The 25,992-nt window shown below is 40.1% G+C and overlaps 1 protein-coding gene across 4 annotated transcripts in view; it reads right to left on the minus strand.

The window, feature by feature from the left end:
• The window catches only part of nsl1 (non-specific lethal 1), a 337,743-nt gene that overhangs the window by 105,205 nt on the left and 206,546 nt on the right, over window positions 1-25,992 (minus strand). For all 4 annotated transcript variants that reach the window (XM_067156327.2, XM_067156326.2, XM_067156329.2 and 1 more), the window contains one exon: window positions 23,978-24,100. In XM_067156327.2, the coding sequence (XP_067012428.2) occupies window positions 23,978-24,100 (123 nt within the window). The remainder of the gene's footprint in view (window positions 1-23,977; window positions 24,101-25,992) is intronic.

Genomic DNA, 25,992 nt, shown 5'->3' on the forward strand with positions numbered 1-25,992 from the left:
TGTTTTATATTGACGAGAACCATTTCTGAAGTTATTGCGGAATTATCATATGTCAAAAGTAACACTTTTCATAGACTTGCAGGATGGATGTTTGTTCTACATGCCTTGAGAATTCTGGAGGAAATACAAACGGCAAAGTGTATAAGAAAACTCAGGTTATCAGTCAGAAGAAGAAACTTAAGAGCTAAACGTTTCTACTGGTTGCTTCAGGAGGAATATAATGATTCACTGAGAATGCCATGACTATCAAAAGTACCTGATCAGAGTGTCTACTAAAGCAAGCAGTTTTACCTGTATAATTTTACCATCTTGAGTAAAAGGAATTCCCTGGATACCACCTGCATGGATCTAAACTTTGTAAACATTCCGTCAGGAAAGCCAAAGAACAACTATAAAATGAAGAATATAAAATAAATGTGATTATCGACTGTGCGAAACCATCTACAACAGAGTTATATCATCCATAATCTTCAAATCGTTTGGTATATCCCAAAAGATGGCACTATAAAGTTCAGTCTGCAGCTAACGAGATAACTTGGGATCCATCCGCAATGCTTGGTCAGGCAAACGCTAGTTTTCTTTGGAACCCACATGTAATGTGTTAATGTATCTTGTGAATGAAAATTAGGTAACAAGTCATTTGCACAGAATAAGAACAGGTATAAAATATTCTTATAAACCACAATGACTGAAGTTGCAGATGGGAGCTCTACTAGGACAGCTGTGGATCTGCACACTCTTAGGAAAACCACACACAGCTGTCCACAGCTAAACGACTGCAATGGAGAGATTTATGCCAACTTTAAATGAAGTTCGTCTCTGTGACTTCTTGGTTGTGATAGAGGGGGCTATACTTAGAGCAAATTGCATCTGTTTAAGAATGAATGGTATGTCATGATCAACAGATGCCAAAGCTATTGTTGGAATTGAAAAACGTTTCATTCCTGAAGCTGAGTCCATCAGAATTTCTTTCTGCATGAACAACATTTTTGTTCAGCTTCGCCAGAGTCAATCTCATTCTGTCACACAAACCAGTATTTTGACTGCAAAGAAAGAGACATCCAACTTTTAAATCTAACTTGTGAATTGGCATACTTGAAAGAGAGTTAACATGATAACTGACTTTTCATTAACATCGTTGTATTCTATGGAGTCAATGTATGACATTGTGTCACCTTAGAAAATATTCAGAACCTGTTGTTTGATGGTAACTTTGTTCATTTCTTCCACATAAAACTGATACTTAAAAACACACACAACAATCTCATTTGGATGCGAAGAGGAAACAAATTTAGTACATTATTGTTTCAAATACCTATGGTTTCGTGAAATCTTGATGTCATTTTGGCCTAGTTCCTGAGTTTTAGAAGTTATTCACAGTTTGAGAGATCTACGGACTTATTACCATCAACGTCATATGAGCACTGCGGAGAGGTTTGGAACTGAATCCAGACTTTTGGCACGCAATCTAGTGATTAGAAATTGGATATCACCACTTCCCCTACCCTGCTTGCCAACATTCAGATGGTGAATTTTTTCGACCAACGGGAATCAAACCGGCTAACCATGGTGTCAGACCCTTTAGACTTCAAAGCCTTTAATGATCACCACCACCACCACCACCACTAGGCGGGGCTGATGATATGACACTAATTGCCAAAGACATATCTGATGCACAGAAACAGATTGCTATGTACTGAAGGAGCAAGAAGCAAAAATAGGACTTAAAATATCACATGAAAAAACTAAATTTATGACAAATATAAAAAATTCTCCACCTGAACTTAACAGTGATATGAATAAAATGGCAAGAGTAAAGGAATTCAAGTACTTAGGTGAATGGATCACTGGCAACAAACATAAAATCAGTAGCTTCAGAAAATGGAAATTACTTTTCAACACAAAAAATAATGTTTATAACAAAAACAGCTTCTCTTGGATGAGTAAAATTCATCATTACTTAACAGCGATTAAACCTGAAGCTCTTTATGATTCAGAAACACACAGTTTGCATCATAAAAATTTAAAATAACAATTAGAGATTAAAGAAAGGAAAATCATGAGAAAAATCATAGGGCCAAGTCCAAACCAACTCAGAAATATATTTTAAAATATCTAAACCAACAGACTTATCAAATACACAAACATTTGCAAATCAAACTTACAAGATCAAAATGGTATAAGAAAGTAGAGAAAGACCTGACTGTATTAGGATCACCAAATTTGCACGACAGAAATGTAATCAGGAAAATAGTTCACACAAGGGGGTTCAAGGAAGACAAGAAACCAACACGACGTACTTGGTCGGAGGAACAGAAATTACAACAACTGATGAAAATGAACAATTGGGTAAGGAGGAAAGCTCAATAAATAATAATAATAATAATAATAATAATAATAATAATAATAATAATGATAATAATAATAATAATAATAATAATAATAATAATGTGTGGCCTCCGTAGCGGCTTGGTGTAGGCCATTTAAGTTGACGTCCTATACATGATCTGCATGTCTGTGAGGATAGGGTCCAACCTACGATGAATTCTAATGCTGGAGATGGCACAAATACGCAGCTCTTAAGCCAAAAGAATTAACGAATGGAAGTTAAAATCCCCAATGTGGCAGGGAATTGAACCTGGGACCCCTTCAACCAAAGGCCAGCATGCAAACCAAAGTCATGGAGCCAAACAGCACATTGGTGGTGTATTATTCTATGCTCCTTAGCTGGGAATGATAGGCTCATTGCCAAGCGAATGCCTTCCAGTATGGGCTGCAATCTCTGCTATGGCAACCACCTACAGCAATGCTTCAACAGTTATTTCTTAATTAGCACAAACTATATACAAAAATTTCAGAGCAGGCAATAGGACTTAGTTCAGTGTTATGCAATATATAATACTAACAATGCTACATGCAACAAAATGACAGTATCATCTTGTGAATGAAGATGATTTTATCAAGGAAAAATCACGCATGCTAAATTTTAAACCATTGCGAATCTTATCTCTACCATGGAAGTACAGATAACAGAGCATCCACAATCATTTTTAATCTCAGTGGTAGGTGTTTATTTCGTGCTATAGATGGAGGTTAAGATTGTTGCATGTACCAAAATGGTGAACATGATTCATTAGCTTCACTGGAAGGAGGTATTTTTCACTCAACAGTTAAAAGTACGACGATCAACATGGTACTTTCTCGTAACCTATACCTGGTGCCAGTTTCTCGTTTTATCAGTATCGTTATGAATGATGCCAGAACTATTGTACCAACAGATGGAGCTGCGCTCATTAACAGGGCGAATACGGCATAACGATTCACTGAAAAGAATGCATTTTTCTTTGAAAAGTAATAAAGTAGTGGTTATCACAGGTTCACAGTATTTTTCTTGGAACGGGCAGACAACCTACAATCTAGTCCAATGTCGAGATGTTAAAATGTTGTTTTCTCAATATCTTTGTGAATCATGAATGGAATAGGGATGTTATATAAATAGAGAGACCCAATAAAATAAAAAAAATGCTCTTTATCAATAACTTAGGAACAAATTGAAATAAAATTCTGATTTTCAGGGAAAGTGTAGCTTAACGTTCCACTGTAAGGGTCGGAAGAAAATGAAATCTTATTTCAAATTCTATTTCAATTTGTTCTGCAGTCACTGATGAATTAAGAGTATGCATTTTATTGGGCCAATCTATATTAATTACATTTTCATTTTATTTTAATTTTAATTCATTTTTAAATTTCTGACTAATTTTAGCACTTTGTTCAGTTTATGAATGTGTATAATTCTATGATTTGAAATAATAGTAGACTTTGTTGCCTGAGCACATCCACGTACACAAAGACATTAATAAATTAAGGCACTGGAGAAGGAAACTGAAGCGCTATAAAAGATGGGAAAAATAAATGACCTAAGTTTTGCAAATCTAACATTGGAAGAGTCGGAAGAGAACAAAATCTTATTTTAAGTTTTATTTCGACTTGTTCCACAGGTGACAAAAGAATTTATACGTATTATTGGGCCCTTGAACATATTACAGGGAAATAAATTTCATATTAATCTGTATTGAAGAGCAATATAGTGTAAAACAAAAGCTGAACAGTATTGAACGATAGAACCGTAGAATTTCACACTTTTTAAGTTCAAAACAAAGATTTGTGCTGTAACACCCAGCTTCCTCGACAGTAGCACCCTTTTTGAAGCAATTGTATCTCATCTCCAACTTTGCAGTAAACTTACACTTTCTTTTTCCCATTATATAATAGGGTGCACTATTTAATAAATGCATAAATAATTCTCAAACTGTTCTTAAATAAACAACTGCTCAAAATATAATAAGCCTAGTTTCATTTATCGCATGTCTACCCCTTAGTCTCGTTTCTTGATATGATATCGGGAATGAGGCGAGATAAATTTATATGACATGTTTTTACGACCAGATGCCCTTCCTGGCACCAACCTGTTGAGGAGTTAATGAAAATTGAATAATGGTGAACGAAATTAGGTAAGGAGGTAGAAGGAATCTGCTGTGGCCTATGAATAGGAACTGCCCCAGCACTTGCCTGGAAGGGAAAATATGAAACCAGAGAAAACCATTCTCAAGACAGCCAATGGTGGGTTTCGAACCTGTGTCTCTCTGGAATGCAGAGCTTGGCTGTAGTGCATTAACAATCACGGCCGCTCAGCCTGCTTTCAGCTATATACGTAACGTAATTTTGCCTGTCCGCTTGGATTAGATGTACAAAAGTCGAAAACTTAATCCCAAGAAAATGTTTAGTATTAAAATAGGTTTAAGAAATAATAATTATATGAGAGTGCGAAAAGGTCCATTGTTAGCGTCAGCCAGAACTGCGTGCCTTTTCCATAAATAGGCACTTAACCAATATGAGGTGAGCCTTTCTTGTCGTGCTGCACCAGCTTCAAGACAGGGTCAAGTAACCAACAGATGCCATGGACCCACATTAATAATTGTACCCTGTCTTGAATTGAAGGCATCATTCCGTATGCAGCAATATTAACTGCCTTCAGTGACATGTTCATGTTTGATTTGATAGAGTCTATCCGTCTCAATGCCCTCGTCCGCTGAGAATCCCTCCACCTTTCCATGCATAATAATTTTTTTCCCCAATGAATCAGTGTGTCTCATAACATGTCCAAAATATGTCAACTCGGCAATCGTGAAATGAATTCTTCAAGAGACAGATCTGGTTTGATCTTTTGAATGACCCTGCATTTGCCTTCTTGGCAAAAATCTCCCCCAAGTATAACAATCTTACCACCCATTTCTTTTTCCTTTGGTAGGCGATCCATAAAATTTACTGCTAATGTAGGAATCATCGAAGGGTTGTCAATAATAATAATTACATCTGCTTCTGAGCTGTTCCCTACAATACATGAAAGTGAACTTTCTGTTACTGGAACAGGCAAACCAAAACTTTTGGTAATCGTCGTACCATCTCTTAATAACAAAGCTGCAATTCCTGTCCATGCAGGAGCGATTGCTGTCTGCTAAATATTTCAATATTTTGCTATATTCATCACTTCACTGTAAATTGTCTTATGAATAGAGTATTTCTTATAACTCTAGGGTTTCTTCACTGATAATATTAATGAATGCACTTATTAGAATTTCAAATAATTGTGGTTCTACACGAGGATGCTTTGTTTGTCTGCAAGACAGACTCATTTTGTTTCTTTTGTTTTGTTCTGTTCTTTTTTTTTGTCAACCTTTTTATGTTATATTCTAAATGTTCTATGTATGTACTATGTACTGCATTTTGTAATTGGAGGTAACCTCTGTAAAAGGCAATGTTAAATAAATAATGACTATTTGAACATGATTAATGTGGTGAAGTATTGAATAGGTGTAACTTTGATTTTATATTCTATTAAGGAATAAAAGTTATTTAATTCAACCTGGTGTAAAACTTCTTAAAACCACATTTGCATCATTCTAATTGTGCAAGATACAAAAACAAATGAACAGTCTTAAGAATTCACTAATTACAAAACTCTATATGGACTCACAAACATAAATAACTATTTTTGTAGTTGGACAGATCAGTGTTCTAATGCATTGCCAAAGCAATATGCTGTTGCACCATGAATTACCTCTAAATGCTTATCTGTTACAAATGAGTCGTATAGGCAGCTAAAACTTGTGTTACTGCCATTTACGGAATCATTTATGCCTTATTTACAAAAGATGAGATAAATACCTGCCAGCACTGTTCCCTGCAAGACGTAGTGTAAAACAAAAGCTAAAGGTTTCCACCTATTCCATACTGTTTGCTGTAACCTTAAAAAAGTTACATATATTTGTTGAAACTAGTTTTGGTCTTACTACCAGAGATCATCATCAGTCAAAATCAAAGTAAAGGCAAGTAACTTTTTTAAGGTTATAACAAACAGTATTGAATAAATCCTCCACATAGAGTTAGCGTCAAGACGAGCATAAAACGGCCAGATCCACAACTTTGAGAGCGTTCATACACACCATTCCACAGAAATTTCTTCATTAGTAGCCTATATATACTCCAGCAGCATTTCAAAATAGGCTACATTGATGAGGGGGAAAAACCCAGAACACTTCAGATTTTAGGAAGTAAAGTGATTTATTTTCAATGAGAGTTTACAGCAAATTGTTCACAGGCATAAAAACTTGCTAAATTAATGCGTTTCTATCAAAATTCAACACTGTTGGCTGAATGGTCAGCGTACTGGCCTTTGGTTCAGAGGGTCCCAGGTTCGATTCCCAGCTGGGTCGGGGATTTTAATCTTCATTGGTTAATTCCATTGTCCTGGGGGCTGGGTATTTGTGCTGTCCCCAACATCCCTGCAATTCGCACACCACACATAACACTATCCTCCACCACAATAACTCGCAGTTACCTACACATGGCAGATGCTGCTCACCCTCATCGGATGGTCTGCCTTACAAGGGCTGCACTCTGCTAGAAATAGTTGTTGAACGCCATGTGTATGTTTGTCCGTCAGAGGTCAGCACTAATCAGACAGCTACACCCCCGGTGGAAGTGGAGACGGAGCGACGCATCTCACGGGCGGCAGTGAGCTATGAGACTTGAACTAGCGTGGGTAACTGTGTTGAGTTTGGTGCGCTACATTATGGATCTCAGCGTCCTATGTGTATATTTTGTACAGTGTAATTAGTCTTGTGAATAATTTAAGTACATTATGTTGGCCTTCCCTTTGCATGTAATGATGATAAAGTACATTTCGTGGATTGTGGGAAGCGTTAGGCCTCGTTCAACATGAGTAAACAACTCGAACACGAGACCGAGATTCACTGACGATATTACATCTCATATAATCTGCGCTTTTAGGCCTATTAGTGATTACAGTTTATTTACAAGTGTTTATATTTGTGTAAAGTACGAATGTGTTCGTTTTACCGCCAAGTCTAAAACCACCGATGTGCGAGGTACTGCGCAGTAAAGTACAAATGAGTGACTTGAACTAACGTGTCGTATATGTAATTCACAACCATTTTCTACACGAAACACTGGGACTTGTGATGTGATTAACAGAGTTCTAATACAGTTCTCATTCATTTTAAACATCGAGATGGAAGCGTGTTGCCGCCATCTTGCGGACAAATACAGTCTTGCCAACACAATTAGTGGAGATTCCAAGGAGTAGTCCAGATGTGTAGCAGTAGTTCCAGAGGTGACCACAAGAGTGCAGCCCAGCTGTTCTGAGCTCTTAGGTTTCCAGCCCTGCTGTGGAAGGATACATTCTCCTGATCTGTAATTAGTCTGGCATTCCCAGTCCTTATATTATATCCGCTATTTCTTGTTATCCTTCACCACGGATCCTGTCCAGCGAAAAGGTCTCATAAAGAAGAGAGCAGTTATTAAGTCTTGTATAAAGCGTGTAGCTAGCTTTGTCAGTGCATTTAATGAAGGCTCCAATCTGAATGATATTCGAGTTAGGCAAAGGCGGCTATGTTCAAGTAAGAAGGAATACAACGATGTTAAAACCCAGTTAGAAATTAATGATACCGAAGAAATTCACGATGCAGATAGGGAATCCATTGAAGAACTCATCCTAGAAATAGGATCTAAGATGGAAACTCTGTTGAATGCAAATTCGAGTACAACTTGCCCCGCAATGTCTAGTTCTTCAAATACTAGTAGTATGCATGACATAAGACTCCCTACAATTTCACTGCCAAAGTTTATGGGAATTATTTCTGAATTTATTCACTTTCGAGATACCTTCCAGAGCCTGGTAATTAATAATCATGCCTTAACAGACATACAGAGGTATTATTACCTACTATCATGCTTATTGGGAGAACCTCACAAATTAATTGAAAGCTTGCCTGTCACTGAAAGCAATTTCAAGGTAGCTTGGGAATTAATCTTTTGGAGATATAACCCGAAATTGATTGTAGACCTACACGTTAAGCAACTGCTAGATCTTCCATCAGTTAAAACGGAATCAGCAAAGGATTTAAGAGTATTGCTAAATCAACTGCTGAGCAACCTGAGTGCTATCGAAGTAATGGAGATAGATGTGCCACTGCATGAGATTTTGTTATCTCGCTTAGTGCTAGATCGAATCAGCCTCGGTCTAAGAAAACAGTGGGAAGTTAAATCCTCAGATAAGAAGTTCCCTCGCTTGAAGGATTTAGTAGCATTCTTGGAGAACAGTTGTCAAACTCTGGAGCTAATCAACCCCGAAAAACACCAAAGCGACAAGCAACAGGTCGTACCCAAACATGGTGGTGATAAGACCAGTCCTTTGTCACAACAGCAACTCCTTGCGAGTTTTGTAAAGCTTCTCACACCCTAACAAAATGCCCTAGGTTTCGTGAAGCCAGCGTTGGAAATAGATTTCACCAAGAAGTGAAAACTTTGCTTTTAACTGCCTGGGTGCTAATCATACTTTAAAGGAGTGTAGTTCAGGAAATTGTCGAATCTGCAATATTAGACATCATACTCTGTTGCACAAGAAGCAGAGTACTTCCTACAATGCTTCTACTACATCAGAAACCAACCAGACTCAGCAGCAAACCTACTGTGCTGTGAAGAGCAATTATACTCATGTAGAAGTTTTGTTGTCAACAGCTCTCGTAGTGGTTACAGACAAACGTGGGAATGCGCATAAATGTCGAGCTCTACTTGATAGTGCGTCTCAAATGCATTTCATGTCCAGGCGTTTGGCAGATCGCTTGGGGATAGAATTGAGTCGGCACTCAATGCTTATAAGGGGAATTCGTGATACTAAGGCAACTGAATCATCACATATTTGTCAAATCCAAGTTACATCCAGGGTCACAGGCTACACTACCCCCCATATTGTTTGTGCTGTACTTCCTCGCATAACTGGTCAGCTCCCTACAGTACAGCTTGATACGTCTGACTGGCAGCTACCTGGGGACATTCCCTTGGCGGATCCTCAATTTAGTACACCAGGTGAAGTTGATTTACTACTGGGGGCGTCTTGTGTTTTTTACATACTGCGTCGTAGTCAACTCACGAGGGAAAATCATCCCGTTCTACAAGACACTGAATTTGGCTGGATCTTATCACGCAAGATACCACCACACTCTCTAAAGTCTACCAGCAAGAAAGCAATGTCTTGTCTTGTGCGCAGCAATGAACTGCGCACACAGGTCGAACGGTTCTGGCAACAAGAGGAAGTAAACCCCACGTTCTAAGGAAGAAAGTCAGTGCGAAGAACACTTTGTGAACTACACTACTAGGGATAGCACCGGAAGGTATGTTGTAAGACTGCCTATTAAACCACACCATGAGGAACTTGGGGATCCTTTTAAATACACCACTTGTCTCAGTCGAAATGAACAGCGGTTACATCGCCAACCAGACTTGAAGAAGGACTATGCCGAGTTCATGACAGAATATGCTGATCTTCATCACATGGAACTTGTGACAACGCAAACCAATAAGCCAATATACTACCTGCCGCACCATGATGTAATTAAGCAGTCCAGCACTACCACTAAGGTCAGAGTCGTCTTCAACGCCACTTGCTAAAACTACTAGTAACTACGCACTGAACAATATCTTGATGGTTGGACCTATGGTGCAAGATGACTTGTATTCTATCATCTTGAGATTTAGAACACACAAGTATGCCTTCACTGCAGATGTTACAAAAATGTACAGGCAAATTCTAGTTCATCCTGATGACCGAGATCTGCAAGGCGTTCATCTCCGAATGAACCTATCCAGATTTATCGACTTTCCACTGTAACTTATGGTACCTCAGCAGCGCCTTTTTTAGCCACGAGATGCCTGGTACAACTTGCCAACGATGGTGCACTGCAATACCCAAGAGCGTCTGAGACATTACGAAGAGACTTCTATGTTGATGATGTTCTGAGTGGAGCAGATACCATTGGAGATGCACTCAGTCTGCAACAAGAAATGATCGAACTACTCCGTAGTACAGGCTTTCCTCTTCGTAAATGGTATGCGAACCATCCCACTCTTTTAGAGCATATACCTTTTGAGCACCAAGAATCACAACTGCCCTGGAGTCTGGATGACAAGGAAGAGGGTACCATTAAGGCCTTCGGACTACTGGGGCATCCTCTAAAGGACATCTTCCAGTTTGTAGCTACCAGTCACACGCAGAAGACCACAACCTGGACAAAATGTAGTGTGTTATCCTGCATTTCATCCATTTTCGATCCTTTGGGACTCTTAGGTCCAGTAATAATAAAATGTAAAATTTTCTTGCAACACTTATGGCAAGCAAAAGTGGACTGGGATCAGAATTTGCCACCTGAGCTATTAACCTCTTAACTGGGCATGACGTATATATTCGTACGCTGAATGTTACAGGGTAATGGGCATGACGAATATATACGTACTCGTCTTTTACCGCGAATATCTCCTGGGTATGACGAGCTACTTTGCCGCGTCGTGTATTATCGTCTTAATTGATGTTTTTCCTGCACTATGGCAGCAAATACCACATATCATGCTCCTTGAAGCTTGTTGGTTTTTATTTTACAACTGTACGGTGTTACTTGTCTGCAGTATGCCAAATATGGCAGCATCTAGTTCAAGGCGTAAGTTCGAAACGCTCGAAGGAAACGAGATTATTCAACACTTAGAGAACGATTGTGACGATTTATGTTCTCAGAATTCCAAAGATGAGTGGCTTGATACAGATGATGATGATTCTGATGGTGAAAGTGGTTCAGAGAATGAGAATGAAGAACAAGATAAACAATATGGCGTATCGGATGAAGACCAAGTGCTAGACATGTTTCAACCTTTCCCGCCGCGTGGTGTTTCACGTCAGAAATTCGTATTTTCTGGTGCTAGTGGTGTAAATGTGGACTTCGACGATGAATCCAATGCGTTGGAATATTTTGAACAGTTCATAGAAAATGACATGTTTCAACTTATTGCCGAACAGACCCATGTGTATGCTAAACAGGTTTTAGAAGCCTATCCGAACTTCAAACTGCGGTCACGAGCGGGAGATTGGGTGGATACAAATCTAACTCAGATAAAATCTCTAATTGGACTTCTAATTCTACAGGGGATTGTTCATAAGCCAGAAAACAGTATGTACTTCTCCAAACGGAAAAGTATCGCAACCCCTTACTTTTTGAAAACTATCTCTGAGACAAATCACTGCAGTTCTAGTGAGGTAAATGACGTAACTGGCCGTGAAGTTAATGTAAAATCTTTCACAATGTCACTAGCATGATGTGTAATTCGTAAATATTCCTTTCTTTTTTGTTTTAATTTTAGGTGCTAACATATGGACATATGAACAAAACACTCAAATTTCAAATAGGTAAATGACCTTGCAGTTAATGAAAAATGGTTCAGAATGTCACATGCATGATATTATATTTATAAATACCCTTTGCTTTGATTTGTTTCAACTTTTGGCTGTAAAATATGGGCCAAACTCTGAAATTCCAACCAGGTAAATGACCTTGCAGTTAATGTAAAAATGGTTAAAAATTTCTCTAACATTAAAATTTATTAATTAAAATGCTTTTATTTTACTTTTTGTACCACAGGTGAATGATATGACTAACTTTTCTGCCTATCCTGCTGTGTAACACAATCTGCTGAAAAAACACACAGGGCAGGTTACACCAAGCACATCAATAACACCCAGTTAAGAGGTCAACTACTTGGGAACAGTTTCATGCACATTTGCCATCACTCAACGACATTCGCATCCCTCGAAGAGTGACGGGAGATGGAGAAATCAAACGATATGAGTTAAATGGATTCTCTGATGCTTCAGAAAGGGCCTTTGGAGCATCTGTTTACCTACGGAGTACAGATGTCAAGGATAATGCAACAGTAATGCTGTTAAGCTCCAAATCCAGAGTAGCACCTCTGAAACAGATTTCCCTCCCTAGACTTGAACTATGTGGTGCATTACTACTTGTAAAATTAACGGATAAGGTTAGAACTGCACTTAACCTAAACATTGAACAAAAAACTACTATTGGACAGATTATACTATAGTACTAGCTTGGATTGCAGGAGAGCCCGCATCATGGAAAACGTTTGTTGGTAACCGAGTGTATAAGATGCAACTTTCAACTGTACAACAATGGAACCATGTGATGTCACAGGACAATCCAGCTGACATCATTTCGAGATATGGTGGGCGGGACCATCCTGGCTCTACCAGCCGCCATCAGCCTGCCCTGTAAGTGTCATGAAGAAAACTCCCGAATTCACTGATGTACCAGAGCAACGGAAACCAGCTGTTTGCTTACTTGTTGTCAGTCATTTCCTCGAAGACTTAGTCCAACGCTTTTCTTCTTGGTCACGGTTGGTAAGAGTCATGGCCTTCATACTGAGATACATGAACAACCTCAGGTTTGCTGCTTCAAGGAGACAGGCGGGAAGTCTGACCGTAGTAGAACTTCAAGAGGCATCACACAGGATCATTCATACTGCCCAAGAACGAGAATATGGTAGGAGCTTCAAGATCTGAGACTTGGCAGACCGATCGCAAAGGACAGCAAGTTGAAGTCTCTTCATCCCTTTGTAGATGCAAACCAGATGCTTAGGGAACAATCTCAAGCTCTGTACAGCCAGAAACATCCCATCATCCTACCACCTAATCATCATGTGACCAGGTTATTAGTAACGTGCGAGCACATGCGACTTCTGCATGCTGGACCCCAACTTTTGCTTGCAACCATTGGACACCGATATTGGATACCTAATGGTAAGTCTGTCATTAGGCACATAACACACAAGCTACAGGTTGAAGGCAAGTACATCAACTCAACTCATGGGCCAGCTCCCACACCACAGGGTAGAACCCAACAGACCATTTTTGAACTGTGGAGTTGAGTATGGGGGTCCACTCTACATTAAGCAAGGGACCCGTAAGAACAAAAGAAAGGTAAAATGTTATATTGCTCTATTCATCTGCATGGCAACCAAGGCGATCCATCTTGAACTTGTCTCTGACCTGTCTACCGATGCGTTCCTAGCTGCCCTGCGTAAATTTACATCACGTTGGGGTATCTGCCAGAATATCTACAGCGACAACGGAAGCACATTTGTGGGAGCAAGAAACTAGCTATGGGAGCTTCACACCTTCTTCAGATCTCAAGTACATCAGAGGAAAGTGGATGACTTTGCATCTCAGTGTGGAATAGAGTAGCATTTTATTCCACCACATGCCTCTCATTTTGATGGGCTATGGGAGGCTGGCATAATGTCTACTAAGTCCCATTTGAAGAAGGTTGCAGGAAATCTTGTACTGACTTCTGAAGAAATGTCCACATTGTTAGTCCAGAATGAGGCATGCCTGAATTCGAGACCAATAACCAAATTGATAGTCCTGATGACTATTCATTCCCGACTCCCGGTCACTTCCTGATTGGAGAACCTCTCACGACGATCCCAAAGCCAGATTTACTTACAGTTTGAGGTTCTCGTCTGTCCAGGTGGCAACTACTTCAGCGTCGCAGGCATTACTTCTGGAAGTGGTGGTCAAGGGACTATCTATGTCAACTCCAGCAGCGGACTAAGGGGTCAGCAGGAAGGGTCAACCTTCGACCCGGAACTCTGCTTCTTCTCAAGGAAGACAACTTGCCACCTCTCGTGTGGCAGACAGGGATCGTGGTAGATACGCAAGCAGGGGCCGACGGCTTGGTGCGAGTTGCCACTATTCGCACTCCCAAGGGAACCTTCAAACGCCCAGTTGCAAAACTTTGTCTCTTCCTGGAAGAGGTTGAAACTGTACATAATGAAAAAGAGTAATTAGTGAAAAGGTGTAATCTTTCATGTGCTAAACCTTTTGTTTTACATTTGACATTAGTGTCCTTAATAATATTTATGTTTGTAATTTATAAATTAGGTGGGCGGTATGTTGAACGCTATGTGTATGTTTGTCTGTCAGAGGCCAGCACTAATCAGACAGCTACATCCCCGGTGGAAGCAGAGACGGAGTGACGCGTCTCACGGGCGGCAGTGAGTTACGAGACTTGAACTAGAGTGGGTAACGGTGTTAGGTTTGGTGCACACTCAAATGTTAATGTTATTAATGCACTGCATTTCTGCACCATCACACACAAAAACTCTCTGTTGTAACCTCTGGCATGAATCACGGCTTTAAGTCATACTTCTGACGAATGACACAATGCCTTCTTGAGGAATAGCTCCCATTCTCTTCATATAGTCTCTGGACGATGACCATGCACTCTTCTTCCCAAAATGTCCCATAGATGCAAAGAATCATCCGAAGTTCTACAAGTAATGACCTGCCCCCTCCCCCCCCCCCCCCCAATTCCCCAACTTATCACCCATCTAGTTACGGGAAGAACTTGACTGTAAGGCAAAACAAACTTCTGCCAACAACTTTGAAGATCACTAGCAATGCCTTTTGCAATCGTGGAGAATCATAACTACAGAGATATTGGAAAAATTAACCAGAAGAATACCTTTTATTTGTTAAGCAGTAATCGAAGCAAAAGGGGGTAACACAGATGAGAACAGTTTGAACAATGTAGCTCTAAGAGACAAACGTTTTGATTATTTTAAACATAAATTGCTATATAGTATGTCAGTTTGTGTATAATGGATGCCTATATTTGTATTTTGATTTACCTCTTCCAACCATGCGATTTAAAATATGTCATCCGAAATATCACTGATCTGCTGCCTAATAAATAATAGAAGTGGAGTGTTCACAAGATGAGTTAAAACTTTTTTGATGCTAGTGTACATGACAATACATGGCCAGTACATAATTTGAAAACCATTGGCAAGTGTAATATTGCCTTTTACTAATCCCTTGGTGCATGTTAATCGTTGACATCAATCCACAGGGGGTACGCTGTTGCTTCACGTCCGTAGGTTTAACCTGAAGTGCCCTACACGTGACCCCTGGGTGGTGCTAAGAAAGAAACAACATTGGCAGCCAGACAAACCTTGGGATCACCTGGCTTAAAACATATCACAAATGACAAGACTTAGGGAAACGGTCCTTATAAGGACCAACAATATAGGAACCTAGGTCGAAGTATTCAAATAATGCAGATCATCATAGAAGGGCTAAGCATATCGAAGTGTCAGTTTTTATCAAGACCTGCTAAGCAGATTGAAGTGTCAGTTTTATCAAGACTATCTCTGGAAAACAATGTTGACGTAATTGCTCTGCAGGAAACTCACGTAGCAAATGAAGACCAATTGCGTACCAGAGGTAAAATACCAGGTTATGAACTTCTAGGTGCAACATTCCATCGTGCATATGGACGGAATACAGTAGTAGAGAATGCTTCCCCGATCTCCACAAGCACATGAGATGATGTCCATTCCATTGTAATCAAGATAATAGATGTTACAGTCATCAATATCTATAAACCTTCTGCTACCACTTGGCCAGCACGTCATTCAACCATACCCTCACCGAACAATTTCCATCTTCTTTATGACTCTAAAGATCGGCGTACTTTCAGATCAGCTGCTTAGAGGAGAGAGTATAATCCTGATTTATGCTATGTGTCTACCGACTACAACACTATACCTCTTCCAACCATGCGAAGAGTTCTCCCTGATTTTCCTCATAGCCAACATCAACCAGTTGTAGTGGAAATTGGAATTAAAGTTCCAATAGAATCCTCAATTTCTCATCCACACTGGAACTTTCAGAGAGCAAATTGGATTGGCTATGCTGAACACCTTGACAAGTGCCTTGGATGGATTCCACCTGTAATAGACATCTACGAGAGATTTATTGGTGCTATATAAAGTACAGCAAAGAAGTTTATACCTATAGGCTACCGAAAGGAATATATCCCTGGTTGGAATGAAAACAGTGATGTTCTCTACAACTGGTGACCCATGCATAGCAGATGAATTACTTCACAGTCTGGATGCTGCCAGCAGGCAGAAATGGACAGAAACAGTTGAAAGCCTTGACTTCAAACGCTCAAGTCAAAAAGCATGGTCCATTCTAAGAAAGCTAGGAGGGGGCTGTCGGGTAGATCAAATTAGTTCTCCAGTAACTCCTGATATTGTTGCAGCACAGATTGTGAACAATTCACAAGCTCCAGAAGATAGGGATCATACTACACAGATAAAACGTTAAAATGAAAATGTTGAGGGCAACCAGTCCAGAAGAGAGTACTTATTCCCAGCCATTCACTCCACAAGATATATCAAATGCCTTACACGGTATGAAGTCAGGCAAAGCCCCTGGGTTTGATGGCATTCACCCTGAATTTCTGTCACACTGTGGAACATATGCTAGAATATGGCTTGCTAAATTCTGCTCTGACATCCCGCAGAGAGGGTCTATCCTTCGGCTTATGAAACGGACAAATATCATTTGCTAACCTAAAACCAGGAAATTCTAACGATCAACCCAAAAATTACCGTCCAATTGCTCTTCTGAGCATAGTATACAAACTTCTGGAAAGGCTAATCTATAACAAAATGAGTTCCATCACTTTTCAGATTTTACTTGTTGAACAAACAGGGTTCCAACCAAACTGTAGCTGTACAGATCAGGGTTTGTCACTAACAACATTTATTGAGGCAGCCTTTCAAACAACTGAAAACCTCTGTGGCATTTATTGATTTGACTGCAGCTTATGATACTGTGTGGAAACAAGGACATATCTGAAAACTACTACGTGTTTTGCCATGTAAGAAGATTGCACGACTTATCGATAGCATGCTAACCAAGAGGACGTTTCGTGTAATACTGGGAAATGGCACTATCAGTGAGAAAACTCTAAACAATGGTCTTCCTCAAGGTTCTGTATTAGCTCCTCTGCTTTTCAACCTGAACATAGCTGATATACCTGAAACTAGCTCTAGGAAATTCGGATATGCTGATGATTGAGCTCTAGCAGTACAAGATAAATTCATGGAAAACACTGAAGAAACACTGACAGCTGATCTTACTACCTTGGAACAATACTTTCGCAAATGGAGATTACAACCGAATCCAAATAACATTCAAGTCGCATGTTTTCACCTTAGCAACAAAAGCGGCCAATCGTGAACTGAAGGTTCAGTTGGAGAACACTTGTCTTGCCCACAACAGATATCCACAATATCTAGGGATTATTCTTCACAGAACACTGTCCTTCAAGAAACATCTTCAGAATACGGCGGCTAAGTTACGATCAAGGAACATCTTATAGCTGTGTGGAACCACCTGGGGATCATTAGTATCTACCCTACGGTCTTCAGCTCTTGGTCTTGTGTACTCTGGTGTAGAATACTGCTCATCCATATGGCTGAACAGCAGTCACACCAAATTAATTGACACTCAGCTGAATTACACTATACGTATGATATCAGGGACAATTAGATCTACTCCCACTTTCTGGCTACCTGTTCTATCCCATATTCCACCACCTCACCTCCGTCGGAAAAAGCTCTCCTACGAGATTATAACAAAATAACAAACAGTCAATTGCCAATCCATGGTGACATGAATTATGCCCTTATTAACAGGCTAAAATCTAGACACCCACCTGTTAGAACAGCCAGAAATCTAATAATAATAATAATAATAATAATAATAATAATAATGTTATTTGTTTTACGTCCCACTAACTACTCTTAACGGTTTTCGGAGACGCCGAGGTGCCGGAATTTAGTCCTGCAGGAGTTCTTTTGCGTGCCAGTAAATCTACGGACACGAGGCTGACGCATTTCAACGCCTTCAAATACCACCGGACTGAGCCAGGATCGAACCTGCCAAGTTGGGGTCAGAAGGCCAGCGCCTCAACCGTCTGAGCCACTCAGCCCGGCAGCCAGAAATCTAGCAGACGCTAACTTTAATCTGCTTCAGGCCTGGAAGCAAGTATGGATATCCAGTGCTCCATCAGAATATCACTATCTACCATGGCTGAAAAACAAACCAGAGGGTTTTGATCTTCCACAGAAGACCTGGACAACTATAGGATTCGCACTGGCCATGGCAGATGTGCCGATTCCCTCCATAAATGGGGAATACTTAAGTCTGCAGCGTGCAGTTGTGGTGCTGTGAAGCAAACAGTTCGGCACATTGTGGAGCAGTATCCTCTCACTGCCTACCAAGGAAACCCAAGAGACTTTTTTCTGCTCTCACCCTTGTGTGTTGACTATGTAAATAATTTGAACCTGTAAATACTTCACATTGTAAATATTATGTATTACTATTGTATTTATATGTAATGTGATGTGTTAGCCATATGCTAAATAAATAAATAAATAAATAAATAAATAAATAAATAAATAAATAAATAAATAAATAAATCCACATAAAGCTTGCTCAACATTTTAAACCTGATGAGGATGTTCAATAGCCATTTCCAACCATCAGTGTACTATTATGTATTCTTCTGGAAGGGTAAACCTACCAACAAACACTGAACACACAGAGTAGGCTTTGCCATCAAGAATAAGCTTCTCAGAGACCTGCTGGAGCTTCCAACTGGACATAATGAATGCATCAGAACATTAAGACTTTGATTTACCAGGCGAGTTGGCAGTGCGCGTAGAGGCGCGCGGCTGTGAGCTTGTATCCGGGAGATAGTAGGTTCGAATCCCACTATCGGCAGCCCTGAAGATGGTTTTCCGTGGTTTCCCATTTTCACACCAGGCAAATGCTGGGGCTGTAACTTAATTAAGGCCACGGCCGCTTCCTTCCAACTCCTAGGCCTTTCCTATCCCATCGTCGTCATAAGACCTATCTGTGTCGGTGCGACGTCAAGCCCCTAGCAAAAAAAAAAAAAAAAACCACACACAAGACTTTGATTAAATGGTGACCAACATGCCATAGTAATTTGCGCATTTGCCCTCCTCCCCCACATTAGACTCTGATGATGGCATATCAGAGAAACATTCTATTCAGATCTGGATGGCATCATATCAAACATCAATCGCCTAGACAAAATCATCTTGCTTGTAATTTTAACGCCAGAGTGGGAAAAGACCGCAAAGAATGGAATGGTGTCATTGGCAAGGAGGGAGTTGGCAGTGAAAACTCCAATGGTATTAGACTCCTCTCAAAATGTGCTGAACATGGCTTAATAATCACCAACAGCATCTTTTGCCAAAGGGATCGCTTCAGAACATCATGGCAGCCTCCTAGGTCGAAACACTGGCACCTCAGTGACTATGTAATCGTCCGCAAGCAAGATCTACGCGATGTTCTTATCACCAAAGCAATGATGGGAGCTGATGACTGTTGGACAGATCACCAACTTATTAGATCAGTGACGCTTTTGTCACTGTCCACCCAGAGGAGGAAACAACAGAAGAGCTGCAGACATACTTTTGACACCGAGAAGATTGGCAATACAGAAATTACTTCAAAATACAGAGCTCCCTCATCTGACTTTGCCAAAGGAATAATTTTTTTTGTTGTTGATGGGTCTTATGGCAATGGTGGGCCAGAAAGGCCTAGGAATAGGAAGGAAGTGGCCGTGGCCTTAGTGCATATCGTCCGAAAAATCGGACGTCTTAAAAAATGATAAAAAGTACGAATTTTATTGATGGTTTTAAGCCTACACTACTTTCTTTCACTTCAGAAAGGCTGTAGCTAACACAAAACAAGAATGCATTATTCTCAATTCCTAGCGTTCATTGTTGAATTACATTTATAGACAGGAAGGCGGCAAGACAAAAAACTTTATGCACTAATGGGTTACAGCCCCAACATTTGCCTGATGTAATGCAACACTAGGAGAGTCTGAAGACCACTATTCTAGATGCTTGCAAAGAAACAGTAGAATATAAGGCCAGAAACCATCAGGACTGGTTTGATGAAAATGATGAAAAGAAACTGAAGCACTGATCTCAGAGAAGAGAAAAGCCTTGCAAGCATGGCGAAGGGAAATGAACTCCCACTTTAAGAAACAAGCCGTAAGTACTGCCAAAGCAAATTTCCAATGAGAAACCAGTGAGCTCAAGAATGCATGGTGGACAGCAAAGGCAAAAAGAGTTGCAATATCTAGCAGATAAAGATTCACGACAGTTCTTCCAAGCGACAAAACAGTTACCAGGAATCGATTAATGATGAACAGGTGTAGGATATATTAAAATAAGGTCCCATCAATGAAGAACTTGGCTCCCTGCCAACACTAGATGAAGTTAAGTATGCTGTCAATCAAGCAAAGCGCCACAAAGCCTCCGGTCCTGATGGTATACGAGTGGAAGCTCTCAAAGAAGGAGATGAGTAACTCATGACACATACATGAAATGATTGTCAAAATTTGGAGCACTGAAGAAATGCCTCTTGATTTCAGAAACAGTCTGGTAGTTGCCATATTTAAGAAAGCAGATCAAACAAACTGCAATAACTATTGGGGAATATCCTTAATGTCATGCTGGGAAAACTTATTGCTCGTATCTTGGCAAATCGCATTGTACCTTAGCGGAGGAAATACTTCCAGAGAGTCAGTGTGGCTTCAGGCCTTCTAGAGGAACCACATATGATATACACAGCTCGTCAAGTTCAGGAAAAATGTACAGAACAAAACAGACTTCTTTATATTGCCTTTATTGAACTTGCTAAGGCATTTGACTCTGTGAACCGAGAAGCTTAGTGGAAAATTTTAGCTCTATATGGTTTTACACAGAAATTTATTGCTATCTTGAAATTGCTCTACTGATATGATGGCAGTTGTCATTGGCAACGGTTCTATTGGAGAGCCATTCCATGTCAATACCGGTGTTAAGGAAGGCTGTGTGATAGCTCCCACTTTGTTTTCCTTGTATGTTGCTGCTGTCATGGAACTTGTCAGAGATGATCTCCCTCCAGGAATACATGTAACTTACAGGATGGATGGTAACCTTTTCAATTTCAGACGTTTAAAGGCAGGAATTCGGATATTCTTTGCAGCATTAGTTGAGTTACAGTACGCTGATGATAATGCTGTCGTAGCTCAAACACAAAAAGAGCTAGTGATAATCCTGAATGCTTTTTCTGCTGCGTACAACAAGATCGGACTCAAACTGAATACCAGCAAAACACAGATCCTATACCAACCAGTCCATGGGGAACGTCAAAGATATATCAATGTCACAATTGATGGAGTGAGTCTTCAAGTTGTAAACACCTTTCCATACCTTGGCAGCACCCTCTCATCAAGCGCAAATATAGCATTCAGAAATCCAACACAGAATTAACCGTACAGGAGCATACTTTGCTAAGTTAAGATCAAGTTTTTGACAATCTTGATGTCAATATTGCAACAAAGATTCTTGTGTACAATTCTGTTGCAGTTCCACCAACCTTACTCTACGGATCTGCATCATGGACATGCTACAGTCGATACCTTAAGAAGCTGGAACAACATCATCAACTTTGCTTGAGGACAATACTGCAAAAAACTTGGCAAGACAAGTGCACAAATATCAACGTTCTTGAAGAGGCACACACCACCAGTATAGAATTGATGGTTTTAAGACGACTGCTAGGATGGACAGGGCACGTAGTTCGCATACCCAATAATCACATTTCAAAACAAGTGTTTTACTCTGAGCTATCAGTAGGCAAACGCTGTGTAGATGGTCAGAGGATGAAATCAAGGCTAACTTGAAGAGATGCAACACTGATGTTGATAACTCGGAGAACTTAGCCCTTGACCGTTCATCCTGGAGACCACTACTCCATCATAGCACACTATCTCTTGAAGAAAACCACCAACATACAGCCAAGAGGCAATGTAGGAAAGAAAGAAAAGTGCTGAGGAGAAATAGAAACAATATGATAGCTCCACCTGGAACTACCTATCATCACTGTGGCAAATTGTGTAACTCCCGCACTGGACTGTATATATTTAAAGATAAAAACTTCATTGTTCCGTATTGAAATTATTGATGTTAAAAATTAAATAATTGAAAAGGAGGTTCAACCTATTCAATACTTAAAAGAAGGAAATGCAGTAATCACATTCCTATTTAAATGGGACCGGTTTCGACCTTAGTCCAGGTCATCATCAGCCGTAAAAAGATGTACAATGTTTATGAATATTGGAGGTCAGTTTCACACTTTGATAGGCACAAAGACACGACACCACATTCTGTCATGCACAAAGTCACAACACTATCAACTAATATACGAAGATCAAAAATAACTAGAAGTCGCAGACAAATAGATTTGTAGTAGAAAGCTGCCAGCTCCTGGCGATCAGCGCGGCACATTCAAGGTCATGCGCTGCGGTCGAACGCCAAAGTAGAGTGGAGAATGTTTTGAAGGTCTAGAATTTGTCACGGTTGCGGGAAGTTGAGTACGTATATAACAATATACGACGCAAATCAGAATAATTGAGTGAGTACTTGTACTCCTGCTAAGTTCTGAACACACAGATGAAGAGGCATCCTGTCTGGAAGACAAACCTACTAGATTACGAGTGTTTGCTATCATTATCATATATAAGAACATCAGCACACATACTTTGTGTGACCACAAGGATCCTGAATTTTACAAAAAATGATAGTAAATGTAATGTTACAACTTGAAAAAAATGTGCATGCACAAATAAAAAACTGCTTGGACTCGAGGAAAAGCAAAACATTCATTATCACGTGAAGTGGGCTAGATTGACATTAACTATATGTACATTTCCACACAACAAGCACAATTGCTTGGAAGGACTCTTCCCTAAGCTTTACAAAACTTACATCCACAACACTGCAAGTTCCAAAACAGTAAAATCTATATAATATATATATTTTTTTTACAATAACTATAAACAAGACAGTAGAAAAGTACACAACAAAACCTTGATCAGTTCACTTGTCCTTACAAAAATGCCAACACAACCCACAAAAAGAGAGTTCTTTCAAGACGTAAGTACACTAAGAACTCTCCCAAAAGGAGTAGAGTCAAATGCCACATTATGACCATGCAGTCCCATAGCTATCATCAATGCAGGGTGCCCTACTTGATTATGGCCACTACCTTTCCAGATCAGACAACTTTTCGGTTGTACTTGTGTGACTGATGATAACTGATATAATAAGAAAACCAAAGTGAAGTAAAGCACGCCTCAAGCTTTACGCAACAACTGAAACCGTGATCAATAATCACAGCCACATGTTCTCCAGTTTCACACTGAATCTGAAGGACTTTCAATAACCTGACAGACACTGATTAGGATGTGAATAAGGGCCACTTTGGTAACAAGCCAGTGATGACAAAACTTCGCTGTCATGCTTTCTACCTGGGAATCAACCTTAGATTCATTAAGAATCATAGCCTAGGCTTAGTAAGTAACAATTACTGGTTCTATCATTTGGCTGTTGAGGCGAGTACTGTAGATGATATTGCAAAACAATGGTAATTATGTTCAAGACAGTCTGGAATCAATGTAATTTTATACATATCCGTATCACGTTTAAAACATATTAACATTTATTTTTATATTGTGTACTATATTTGGTAGGGAATGTTTTAATTTGGTCTTCTCATCCTTCTCCTAATACACACCACATAGGAGATGTATATGCAAGCAACGTCTCTTACCTGTGGATCTCGTTATGCTGCCGTATACGATACTCGAGATCTGAAATCTGAGCGTTGAGCCACGTCCACCGAAACGCGACCCCTGCCCGGTCTTGCGCCCATCTCCAAGCTGCTCGTTTCGAACTGCACACAGACAAGAAAAGGTTTCATCAATTATACTTGCAACTGAGAACATGTAAGCTAATTTATTCCAGTCTACTAATATAAAAATACTTAATATATGTAATATATCCCCCCACCCTCCATACAGAAATAACAGAGTGGAAACAAACCTAGAATAAACAGTACTACACTACCAAGAAAGAAAAATATTTGCCACCAGCACCCAGAAATAGGTGTAGGTCACCACTGCACTGTAGATATAGAACAATGTACTTTTATTTATCGTATGGCTTTCAATGCTGGAAGTGTCGAAGGACACGTTTGGCTTGCTTGGAGCAGGATTTTGTATCTGATGCCCAGGGGCGACCTGCACTTTTCTGGGTGCAGGATGTGATGAGGCAGGGAGAGGGTGAAACCCAGTAAACCTGCCATCTGACTTTGAAATTAAACAGCATGATTTAAGGGCCATTTGGTAACTGTATCTCAGATCCTTTCTTCAGGAAGATAACTGAACAGATAAATAATATGACCTGAGCTACCATGTGCAGGCATTGTGATATGCCATATAGGCTGCCTGCGTGTCAATTCCGACGCCCTGTCTTACTCTAACAGATGGCGACAGAGAAATCTATGATGGGCGATCTATGACGGAGCTTAATAAATTTTATCGAATAAATATCAAATGTATCACCAGAGAACTTTTATACGCCAACATCGTACAAGGAGTGTCGAATGGACATCTTTCTGCTCTGACTCAGACAGTTGAGGTGCTAGCCTTCTGACTCCAACTTAGCAGGTTCGGTGCTGGCTCAGTCGGGTGGTATTTGAAGGTGCTCAAATATCAGTCTCGTGTCGGTAGATATACTGGGTCGTAAAAGAACTCCTGCAGGACAACATTCCAGCACCTCGGCGTCTCCGAAAACCGCCAAGAGTAGTTAGTGGGACGCAAAATAAGCTAACATCTTTCCGCTCTTCAAAAATCCTACTACCTCTGTCAGTTTTGACCATGCGATCTTGGGATCCGGAAGCCGACACTACCACTGATCTATTGACGTCAGAAAAGTTGGATGGCGCAGCCACGCGGAAGAATGTTGAAGCTGCAACAGTGACTGGTGAGCTTTATTTACATGGCGAAGCATTGACGTCGTGATGGAAATAGAAAGAAAATTGTCAAATTTGAGGAGGTACTGCTCTGTATACGGTTGCAAATCGTATAAAACGGATGCGAAATCTCTTCACTACTTTCCTGTACAAAAAGTTCAGAGAGAAAGATGGTCTTCCGCGCTGTCAATTGGAAAACGCGTTACGCGATACATGACAGTGTGCAGTCTGCATTCTCGTGAAGACGACTTCTTTCCACAGCGTAGGTACCGGTACTGTTTATTGTACTCATTGATAGTTATTGTCTAATTTGTATTCACAAAGATTTAGCTACATCAAAAATACTGATAAAGTTGTAGCCTAATACTTCTGTGCCGCACATAGAATGTAATCCGCTCTTTGTAAACTTCTTCATATGTGTAACAGCAGACAGTAAATTAACTATCTACGTGTGAGTAATATCTTTAACTGGTAGTAATTAAACACTGCATTTAAATTGTCTATAAAATACTTCTTTCAATGAAAGAAAATACGTAGTATTTTGCCATCATAAATTAGCTTTTTTTTAATGCTATTTGTTTTACGTCACACCGACACAGATAGGTCCTATGGCGACGATGGGACAGGAAAGGTCTAGGAATGGGAAGGAAGCGGCCGTCGCCTTAATTAAGGTACAGCCCCAGCATTTGGGAAACCACGGAAAACCATCTTCAGGGCTGCCGACAGTGGGGTTCGAACCCACTATCTCCCGGATGCGAGCTCACAGCTGCACGCTCCTAACCGCACGGCCAACTCGCCCGATCATCATAAAT

Source organism: Anabrus simplex, chromosome 12 (assembly GCF_040414725.1).
Source record: "Anabrus simplex isolate iqAnaSimp1 chromosome 12, ASM4041472v1, whole genome shotgun sequence".
In the NCBI taxonomy this organism is placed as follows: Eukaryota; Metazoa; Arthropoda; class Insecta; order Orthoptera; family Tettigoniidae; genus Anabrus; species Anabrus simplex.